Here is an 11,891-nt window from a genome sequence, read left to right on the forward strand (position 1 = left end):
AAACTTGTAGTTCTATCTACATATTGAATCCACATTAATATCGAATTATCTTGGAATTTCATAGTCTTTAATTAATTTAGTTTACTCCACTTTACTCATTTATTATTATTATTTTTAGGTTTTATTTAATTTTATTTATGTTGGGTTATTAGTTAATTTCGTTTTACAAATGATAATGTTTTGTTATTGCCCCAGTATTGACAGCCAAAGGTGTTTATTGGAGAAACTTCATACTTTCTTTTGTAGGTCGTATTACACAACCATTAAAGTAGTTGAAGATTATGATGTCATGAACCAGAAGTTCATTGACCCTATAACTTTTATGTTGTGACATGACTGTCATGGCAATCCATAGTCCATAATGATGGATAAGATTTTTATAAATTTGTAAGGACATTGTTTAAAGACTCAAAATATTGTCTTGTCTAACAAATACCATTGCAAACCATGCTCACAAAGAAAAGCTATCATAGGACCATCTCAGTCAAAAATTGACTTTGACCCCTCTTTCTTTAAATAATTCAAGGGGATTGTGAGCCTATACAACATTTAATTATGGACCACTTCACCAGTTTTACTGGATGCGCCTAACAAATGGTCACATTTTTGTTTATCGTCAAGATGCTTATGAGCACAACTCCCACATTATCCAATCCAGTCAATTTGACTCAATAATTATAGTGAGTTTATTTTCTTAAATTTTGAGACAATTTCCCCACCATTATGGGCAAAATGACAGTTCCTGAAGAACGTCGTGAAATAATGTTGAATTAGTCTGCTTTTGTCTCATCAAGATAATGCATATATAAGTTATTCATATGCTAACATGCCTTGATTTTCTCGTATCATAATCCATTAACATAACAATAAGTGACTATGTATGTTGCATGACATAAATATAGGCTCTAAAGACTTAATTCCCCAGAAGTGGAGATTATTTGAAAAATTTAGACCCTGTCGAAAATAACGCTCTATAGGAGGTTATGATCCACATATTCTAAATAATTCATCTTAAAATAGATGTTTGTCTCATAAGTAACAATAGAAGCCCTTAAAAAAGGTATTGGTACCCCAAAGCAATGACATGCTAATAACTTATGCATGCACATGCACATGTAAATTGTGGGATCATGAATTGCAGATACATTTGGTTTATTAGTAGCTACTACAATAATCAAGATTTATGATTATATTAAATTATGCTTCATGAATGTTGACAAGTTAAGTGATGGGCCAAAATATAGAAATAAGCAATTCCATTTATTACTAAATATGAAGTGTTGGATATTGAACCTATAACTAAAACACCAAATTACAAATGTTAAGCATGAACATTACAGATTGGTGTTAGTGAAGTGAAATAAGGTCACTAATATGACATAAGGTTCCTTGGTAGAGACATGGTTTAAGTCTCCCATCCCATCGTAGATGCATCCACATTTATATAAGTTTTTTTTTTATACCATATGTTAAATGCATATTTATTAAGACTGTATAGTACAAGGAAATTGTAACATTCCACATCGACAAACAAAGAGGGGGTGATGTGCCTTATATGTACATGCCCACCTTCATCTAGCACTAGGTCTTTTGAGAGCTCACTAGCTTTGGAGTCATGAGAACTCCGAAGTTAAGCGAGTTTGGGTTAGAGCAATCTCAGGATGGGTGACTCACTGGGAAGTTGCTTGTGAGTTCCCATAAACAAAACCATAAGGGTAGAGAAAGGGGCCCAAAGCAGACAATATCATGTTACGGTAGAGCCGATCCCTGGATATGACATAAATCCTCAAAGCTCATGAAATATTTGAGATATATCACATGAAGCGACCCCTTGAATTTGAAGGATATAAAGTACCTATTCTAAATTAAGAGTTAATACTAAGAGTCTGAGTATTTTGAATTCAAATTTGATATTGGTGTAACATATTCTAACTATTAGATTGGTTGATGATGTTCCTAAAGAGTTCAATCATTTGAAAAGTGAAAAGCAGGTCGAATCGTGTGATAAATGATCATGTATAAAGACAATGTTGCTTGTATTACTCAAATCAAAGAAGGGTTCATCAAGGATGACATAGTTTCAGAAAAAGTCAAGAGATTGGAGTCAAACAAATTCTTTCATAAGGTAATATGGCGAACCTTTTTTTAATGAAGCTTTTCTGAAGTTTAGATTCCAAAAGTTATTGAAAATCTGGGGAGATATCAATCAGGGGGAGCATCCTACTTCTACTACATACAAGACATATGCGCGTTATACTTTTTTCCCTTCGACTAAGTTTTTGTCCCACCGGGTTTTTCCTAGCAAGGTTTTAACAAGGCAATATAAGCCCTTCCAACACCATATCAATGATCCAGAAGAATGTTGCACTCTTTTTCTGTTCGCTTAGGCTTTATCCCACTGGGTTTTTCAATCAAGGTTTTTAATGAGGCAACTATGTCGTTTATTTGGTGGTGTTTATTTGGTGATCATCCAAGGGGGAATGTTATAAATATATGGAATGTGGATGACCACCATAATATCCACTATCTCCAGGTTTTCATGGTTTGTAACCTATTGTAATTAGTACCTTTAACTTCAATTTACGGGTTAATTTTCTATGGTTGTAAGCCTATAAATAGGTGATTATCACAGATGAATGATACAAGTTTATATTTTCCAACAAATTTCAGGACAAAACGTTAGCTATCATAAAATCATGATTTACTTCTCTTACCATACTAATAGACAACTCAAGGAAAAAATTTCCACAATTTTATCTATTAGTTCAAATTGGGGCTAAAGGGATTCTTAGTAAGTGGGTCCGACATTGGCGAGATGTCGAAAGAGCAATCGGATTCGTCACAAATTCGAAGAGGGAATACAGGGGCGAGTCCTGTCATGCAACACATGATAGTAGATTTGTAAATGGGGGCGATGGTGTTCGGGACGGCAGATGACTGACGGTGGTGGTTGGCGTTAGTGTAAGGTGGCCCTTTTTTTTTTTTTTTTTTTTAAAAAAAGAAAAAAAGTAAAAACGTAAACTTAACCCCATAGTAAACATGCCTACAGGACATGATAGTAGACTTGTATATCGGGGCAGTGGTGTCCGGTGGATGACGGATGATCGACATTGGTGGTTGGCGGTAGTTATAATGGCCCCTTCTTTATATATATAAAACAAAAGAGTAAAATTGTAAACTTAACCCCATATTAAACATGCCAACAACACATGGTAGTAGACTTGAAAATGGGTCAAAGGTGGATCAAATATAGAGTGATCCGATTCGATTTAAATAAATAAAAAATTCAATGTAATTTGATTCAATAATCCGACGGATCATTCACGACTATATCCATATTCGGATTGTTAGATTATCGGAAATCATATCCAATCGATTTCTTTTCTGACATATAAATAAATAAATAAATAAGTTGAAAAGTATCCTTATTTATTGACAAAAAAAGTTCACAATATTTTTACATGTGCATATATATTTAGTAAATAAAAATATAATAAAATACAGGGGTTTTACCATATAAGGACAAATAGAAGGGCACAAAGACAAAATAGTCCAACGCCTCCAAATAAGTATAAGCCGTTCCAATTATTATGACCATGTCATTCTTCAACAGTGACCTTGATCATGTCGTTCTCTGACAATAACATGATTAGTATTTTAATTTTCAGATGGGTGCATTTTTTTTGTTAAAATGATTGGTCTCTAATGGAGTTTTTCATTCACTTTTGTGGTCTTGACATAAAAAGGTGCATAGGAAGTATTGTACATCCAAGTTTGGCTTCACCGCAAATTCAGAACCAGCATAGTTTCTCATACAGACTCAACTATAGCAGAGCATATACTACTAACATTACATATGAATTTGTAATTGGGTTTCATTGGGTGGGGAAGAAGAAGAATTGCACATAATAAGTCAGCAGCAACTGTGGTTGCACCGGGGGAAATTGGGTTTTCTAGATTTCTAAGCTTTGCAGCCTCAAGTGTTAGCTTGATTGACAGCCATGGTTGTATGTTCTAATTGAACATACTTTTCATTTAAAATCTTTTTACTTTGATGTAGAACGTCTATTTGTAATATTCTCGGCATAATCTGTGTCAATGTAACCTTCCAGATCCAAGTGACCATTTTTCTTAAATAACAAACCTCTCCTAGGAGCTGACTTTAAATAACTCTGAATACGCATCACAGCAGCCATATGATCCTTACTAGGTGAATGAATAAATTGGCTAGCAACGCTTACAACATAGGCAATATCAGGGCTTGTCAATGATAAATAAATCAATCTCCCAACTAACCTTTGATATCTTTCTCTGTTAATTGAGACCTGATCCACATAAACACCAAGTTTATGATTCTCAACAATAGGTGTATCAGTTGGTTTACAGTCAAGCATTCCAGTATCTGCTAGCAGGTCCATGACATACTTCCTTTGTGAAAGAAATAAGCCATGTTTAGATCGAGTGACTTCCACTCCTAGGAAATATTTCAAACTACCCAAATCTTTCATCTCAAATTCAGATGCTAAACGTTTCTACAGTTCCTCAATTTCTACAGTATCATCACCAGTCACAATCAGATCATTAACATAAATAATCAACGAAGTCACCTTACCAGCCCTATGTTTAATGAATAGAGTATGATCAGTATTAGCCTGTCGGTAACCAAACTTCTTCATAGCTATGGTAAATCTACCAAACCATGCTCGAGGAGACTGTTTTAACCCATACAACGCCTTTTTCAATTTGCACACGTTCCCCATTTCACCGATAACCCTATACCCTGGTGGAAGACTCATGTACACTTCTTCTTCTAGTTCACCATGTAAGAATGCATTTTTTATGTCAAATTACCTCAGGGTCCAATCCAAGTTTACTGCTAAGGACAACAAAACTCTGACAGTATTCATCTTAGCCACATGTGCAAAAGTATCATGATAATCAACTCCATATGTCTGAGTGAACCTTTTAGCTACTAATCTTGCCTTGTACCTCTCCACAGTACCATCTGCATTATATTTAACTGTAAACACCCATCTGCATCCTACAGGCTTCATTCCCTTTGGTAGATCAACAATGTCCCATGTATTATTTTTTTGCAACGCCTCCATTTCAATATTCATGGCTTCAGCCCACTTTGGATCATTAAATGCCTCCTCAACACGGGTTGGAATTTTAATATTATCCATTCTGGTCACAAACGCTTTGCACTCAGGAGATAACCTGTGATCAGACACATAATGGGCAATAGCATATCTCGCTTTGCCTTTTGGTGAGTAACGATCAGGTGGAACCCCACGGTTCTGTCTAGGCGGTAAAACATAAGAATTATCAGAAGTATGAGTAGAAGCACTTACCTCAGGAATATCCAGAGGAGCTTGATCGGGTACTATTAGAGAAGCTTCATGGGGGGCAATCGATTCAGTGATAGTAGTGACATCAGTTAAAATAGCAGGTTCAGCTAGTGTAGCAGGTTCTGTGGTGTAGCAGTTGGCAGTTCGGTCGGTTCTTTCCTTTGTATCAAACTATCCAATACTACTCCCCCTTGTAAATCTAGCTAGCTATGTCCTTCACTACTAGTTTTGCCTTGAAGAACATGCTCGGGTATATCAGAGAAGAACATTTCATCCTCAACAAAGGTAACATCCATAGAGACATATAGACGTCGGGTTGCAGGATGATAGCATTGGTAACCTTTCTGATGAGGAGAGACCTAGAAAGACACAACGGAGAGCACATGGGTCCAGCTTACTCCTCTGATTTTGATGGAGGTGAACATTGACGACACAACCAAACACCTTTGGAGACAGAGTCAACATAGAAGAGGCAGAGACTGATGGGTCAATACTTGCATAGGAGTTTGAAAATCCAAAACACGTGAAGGTAGACGATTCAAGAGATAGACTGCATAGGTAACAACATCCATCCAGAACCGCTTTGGAACTGACGCACCAAGTAGTAGAGCACGGGCAGTGTAAGGATCTGCCCATTTTTACGTTCAGCAACTCCATTCTGTTGTGGTGTTTGAGGGCAAGTAGTCTCATGGAGTACTCCGTTAGTGTGAAAAAAATTGGATAACGCCGAATTAACAAATTCTCCACCATTATCAGATCGAAAAACCTTGACAGGGAGCATAAATTGAGTCTGAATAATATGATAGAAACGCTGAAAAATTTCGACCACATCACTTTTATTTTTCATCCCATATAACCACATCATACGAGTGCAATCATCCACAAATAACACAAACCAATGAACTCCCAAGGTTGTAGAAACCGGGGAAGGTCCCTAAACATCAAAATGAACTAAATCAAATGGCATAAGCCATTTATTACAACTTGGAGGGTAGGATACCCGATGACTCTTAGCTAAAATACAAGTCTGACATTGGAAATTAGACTCGTTGACACCACTAAATAATACAGGAAACAAAAGCCGTAAATATCCAAATGAGGCATGACCAAATCGGTAATGTAGCAACCAAATCCGGCGATGTTGAGAAGTTTCGGCGCTACCAGCGCAAAGAACCCGACTAGTTGCCACATCATCCGCATAATAAAGCCCATCTTTTTTAGTACCACGGCCAAAGATCTCCCGAGTCTAGATATCCTGTAGTAAGACAAAAGATGGATACATCAGTACAGCAGTTTAACGCTCAAGGTAACTTGTGGTACAAATAATAAATTACTAGACAAAGATGGAACCAGTAACACTTTGTCCAATGGTAAAGCAGGTGTCAAGAGCATAGAACCAGCCCCCGTGACAAGAGCAACATCATTATTAACAGTCATAACATGATCACGATGAGGCGGAAGAGTAGTAGAGAATAAAGCAGAATTATATGTCATATGGTCAGTAGCTCTGAATCAATAATCCAACCTGTATCTCAGGTATCATGGACATGGAAAACCTTGCCAAAGTTACCTGGAGGCGAAGTGTTGGAGTGCTTGAGATGGCGGTCAAAGTCGGTGGAGTAGTAGCAGTAAGGTGGTCGTGCCTAGTAGTGATGTCACCACAGACTGGGGGCAACAGTGCATGAGCTTTGCTGTCCAATTGTTCCTTTTAAACGCCTCTGCTCCTTCTCCCAATCTGCACGCCATGTAATGCCCAACAGGTGTATATAGTATGTCTCTTTTCACCACAGTGATCACACTTTAGTTTGTCTTTTCTGCAGAAGTCGCGACGAGGCGAACATCGAAGAGCGGACTCTGAGAAACCAAAGCAATGTTTTTGGAAGCAAACACAACAGTAGGTTCCCCAATCTTGGTGCCGGATCCAAGCATAGTAATCTGGCGTTGAGCCTCTCAACGAACCATAAAAAATACATTTTCAATACTTGGAACTTTATCACTTCGTAGAATATCACTTCGGACCTTTTCATAAGTATCGTCAAGGCTAGCCAAAAATTCATACACACGATCTGCCATAACAACAGCCTGAAAAGTCTTCATATCATCGACACACTTCATCTGAAAAGGACGTCTCTTGTCAAATTCAAGCCAGATTGCCTTAAGTTCGGCAAAATAGGTAGAGACAGGACGACCCTCTTGCTTGAGACAGGTAGCCTGGCACCGCAATTCATAGAGCTGGGATATGTCGAGCCATCATAAAACATCCGATTAACAGCATCGCAAATTTCCTTAGCAGTAGTTAGAGTATGAAACATATTCAACAAACTGGGTTCCATAGTTCGCATCATCCAACTTTTCACAACAGCATCATCAATTTTCCACTTCCCAAATTTCGAGTCTTTAGAATCAGGGGCATCAGTGTCGCCAGTCAGGTAACCTAATTTGCATTGTGTAGTAGCATGAAGTTCGATCATCGAAGCCCATATCTTATAGTTGGATCCATTCAATTTGAATCCCATAGGTAGGTTGGTGGATGATTCAGTATGAACCGTCACAATAAGAGTAGAAAAGAAGAGTAAGTGACATCTGACATGGTGATAGATAGCGGCGGCAACAAAAGATTAGGTGACGACGACGACAGTAAGAGATATAAGACATCACAGGCTTAGGTGTATAGGCTAAGTGCAGTGAAAATAGGTATTTTTAGGATTAGGGTTTTGATGTTGTAGAGACGGATCGGAACCCGCTCTGATACCACCTCAAAATAATTAGGGTTTAAAACTGATATGTTTATTCTTCTCTCAAGGAGGAATATATATACTACATACAGAGTGGTTACAAATAGGAAATATGTACAAAATCTCATAATTCTACTCAAATTAGATAATTACAATAAAACAGAAATTCTATTCCTAATAGAAACGTTGACTCACGCCAACATTTACATGTGTGGGTTGGTGTTTGAGGACTTGCCGGAGCAGGGTGGTTTGGGTGAGATTGAGAAGAACAACAAGTGGAAGACTGATCTTTTGTACAACGCCATTGATGAGAACAAAGGGTTTTACAGGTGCCCAGTTGAGAAGTCTGTGAGGTCATTGATGAATGTGCCCTTCACGCTTGAGAAGTCAGAGTTGGAAGCTGAGTTTGTGAAGGAGGCAGCTAAAGAGAAGATGGTTCAGCTCAAGGGGCATAGGTCAGTGGGAGGGATGAGGGCTTCTATTTATAATGCTATGCCTCTGGCAGGGGTTGAGAAGTTGGTTGCTTTCATGAAGGATTTCCAGGCAAAGCATGCTTATGATTTAGTAGCATACATTACTAGTAGAGTTGTTAGCATGTTTGGTCTGTTGTGTTTGCTATATGTTTGTTGTTGAATGTGAGTGGACAACAGCAAGAACTGCATATGTTTATGAAATTTTTGTCGTGTGGGATGAAGTTAATGCCCTAACAAGTTTAGGAATTTAGGCCAATATCCACTGTTTAAAACTTTGTTGTCAAAAGCTGAGAGTAATGAATAATTCATTTCTGGGCTCTTCTTTCATATCAAGTTAAACCTCTCTACTTCTTGGGGCAATCGTGCTGTATCCGAGTAGAAAAATCCTTAGTAACATCGCATGTAGGGAGACTGAATGTTTATTGAAAAAAAGGACCCATCATCAACATCTGCCTGCAAACCACCAGATGGTAAAATGGAAAATGGATGGTCCCCCAACTCAGAAATTGATTCACAACCATGGAACTCATCACTTCAATGGCAACGCGAACAAGAGTGAGTCAGAGACACAACCAGCTGCCTGCTGAGGCTTTATGTCAAATATCAGTTACCTTTGCCAGTTCGTCTGCAATTTCAATTTCGTATATGCTCAATTCATACACATTCTATAATTTACTAAGACTTTCAAAACGAATTTCCAAACTGAAATCAGCCAAGCCAAAACAACCAATTGTTGGCTAAAATGTGCAAAATCTAGGCTTCTTGATACCTGTTGGCTATGCCGCCGATTCTCACTCCAGCTCCTCTATTTCCTCCTGAGTTGAAACAAAAAACATGTATCATAACTGACCTAAAGAATAGTAGTAATCAAGATGAGGGATTACATAGGAGTTCAGTTTTCCTGTTACCGTAGAAAACCAGGGACAAAAACATAGAAAAACAGAGAAATTAGAGAGAAAAAAAATCACCTTGTTATAACTTATATCAACAAGCCATTTCGGCCCGGCCCGGTGCACCTTAGAAAGACCAGCCCATTGGCGGGCCCTAACCTATCTATAAAACGACGCCACATCTGCAACCCTCAATTTTTTCACGTTTTCGTCTCTTTGGGCGCGGTACTCCCATTTTGAAATCTCCGCTTCTCGACTTGGCTTTCTTGCACTTTCTACCCTTCCGATTTCCCCGGTTCAGTTCTTTCTCAGCCAAATAGACATCTCTAGAGATCGAACAAAGTTCTATGGAATCGGATCGCCACCCGCCGATGAAGTGGATTCGTGAGTTATTTCGCAAAACCTCCGATCGAGTCGGATCGACGCAGATCGGACAAAATGAAACGGAGGTTCCTAAGTCTGTCGTAGAGATGCCTTGGCAGCGGCGGCTTGAAGAGCTGTCCTCATCGAGGAAGCGGATTCATGGGATTGAATCCAAACCCCCCGATCGAGTCGGATTGACGCAGATCGGACAAAATGGAACGGAATTCAGTTGGTGGGTTCCTAAGTCTGTCCCAGAGGCGAATTTTCAGCCGCTGTTGAGATCGATTCATGGGATTGAATCCAAATTCTCCGATCGAGTCGGATCGATGCAGATCGGACAAAATGAAAAGGAGGTTCCTAAGTCTGTCGTAGAGATGCCTTGGCAGCGGCAGCTTGAAGAGATGTCCTCATCGAGGAAGCGGATTCATGGGATTGAATCCAAACCCCCCGATCGAGTCGGATTGACGCAGATCGGACAAAATGGAACGGAATTCAGTTGGCGGGTTCCTAAGTCTGTCCCAGAGGCGAATTTTCAGCCGCTGTTGAGATCGATTCATGGGATTGAATCCAAACTCTCCGATCGAGTCGGATCGATGCAGATCGAACAAAATGAAACGGAGGTTCCTAAGTTTGTCGTAGAGATGCCTTGGCAGCAGCGGCTTGAAGAGATGTCCTCATCGAGGAAGCGGATTCATGGGATTGAATCCAAACCCCCCGATCGAGTCGGATTGACGCAGATCGGACAAAATGAAACGGAATTCAGTTGGCGGGTTCCTAAGTCTGTCCCAGAGGCGAATTTTCAGCGGCTTGAAGAGATGTTGAGATCGATTCATGGGATTGAATCCAAACTCTCCGATCGAGTCGGATCGACGCAGATCGGACAAAATGAAACAGAATTCAGAACGTTTGTTCCTAAGTCTCTCATGGAGGAGTCTCGTCGGCGGATTGAAGAGGAGTACAGAGAGATTGAATCCCATCCCTCCGACTTTTTTGCGTGCCGCATGCTCAAGCGGAACTTCCGTGAATGGCTGTTTGGAATCAGAGGCCCTAGCGAAACTGAATACGAAGGTGGGATTTATCATGGGAAGATCCTCTTCCCGAAGGAGTACCCATCGAAGCCTCCTTCATTCGTGTTTCTTACGCCCAATGGTCGCTTCAAAACCCGCAACAAGATCAGGATAAGTCGACTGGATGATTGGCGGCCATCATCGGGGGTGCGAGATGCTTTAAATGCACTTATCGATGAAATGCCCACCTACCCAGATGGTGGTTCAGTAGAATATAGTCAGAAAGAAAGGCAAGAGTGGGCACGCAGATCTCGTGCAGCCGCCCCAGAATGTAGCACTCCTGAACGGCAGAAGCTAGTTGAAGAGATTCATAATTATCTTCTAAGCAAGTCATCACCCGATCCTGTTACTTCCCAAAATCATGGAGCCAAAAGAAAGCACGGCACAGGCAGCGGCGGCGGCGCAAACGGCTCTGTCGTGAATGTTATTGGGAATATATTTAATGCAAATAATTCAAACGGAGTAGGGATTGTGGATTCTATGAATGAGGCCTCCAACCCCAAGAAAGCAAAACTAGACGACCATGTTTAGGATGCCAATTCTTCAGCCCAACACTTGTGTTTTAGTCCACCGTTGGTTCTGTAGGTAAGAATAAGTAGTTAGATTCAGTATGAATTGCCCTCCAGTCGAAATCATTCGAATTTCATTTTAATTTGTGTGCATATGTTCATGAAATTCTTGTCGTGTGGGATGAAGTTAATGCCCTAACAGGCTTAGGAATCTGTTTAAAACTTTGTTGTCTGAGCTAGAGTAATTTTTGATATCAAGTTAAACCTCTCTACTTCTTGAGGCAATCGTGCTGTATCCGAGTAGAAAATTTAGTCAAATAAAATTAGTAACATAGCGTGTAGGGATGCTGAATGTTTATTGAAAAAAAGGACCCATCATCATCATCTGCCTGCAAACGACCAGATGGTGAACTGGAAAATGGACGGTCGGCCAACTCACAAATTGATTCACAGCCATGGGACTCATCACTTCAATGGCAACGCGAACAACAGTAATAGTCTCA

General features: G+C 39.6%; 1 protein-coding gene and 1 long non-coding RNA gene across 2 annotated transcripts; one reads left to right on the forward strand and one right to left on the reverse strand.

The window, feature by feature from the left end:
- Window positions 1–8,116: 8,116 nt before the first annotated feature.
- LOC148919281 (uncharacterized) lies at window positions 8,117–9,518 on the reverse strand. Its single transcript, XR_016125492.1, has 2 exons — window positions 9,329–9,518; window positions 8,117–9,184 (listed from the first exon to the last, which is right to left on the reverse strand). It is a non-coding gene; the product is annotated as an uncharacterized LOC148919281 (long non-coding RNA).
- Window positions 9,519–9,643: 125 nt separating this feature from the next.
- LOC107880826 (uncharacterized) lies at window positions 9,644–11,673 on the forward strand. Its single transcript, XM_089049077.1, has one exon. It carries the CDS (start codon window positions 9,797–9,799, stop codon window positions 11,408–11,410), a length of 1,614 nt encoding a protein of 537 aa, XP_088905203.1. The 5' UTR covers window positions 9,644–9,796; the 3' UTR covers window positions 11,411–11,673.
- The last annotated feature ends 218 nt before the right edge of the window (window positions 11,674–11,891 follow it).

Source organism: Prunus mume, linkage group LG3, assembly GCF_029339155.1.
Source record: "Prunus mume cultivar Tortuosa linkage group LG3, ASM2933915v1, whole genome shotgun sequence".
NCBI classification, from domain to species: domain Eukaryota; kingdom Viridiplantae; phylum Streptophyta; class Magnoliopsida; order Rosales; family Rosaceae; genus Prunus; species Prunus mume.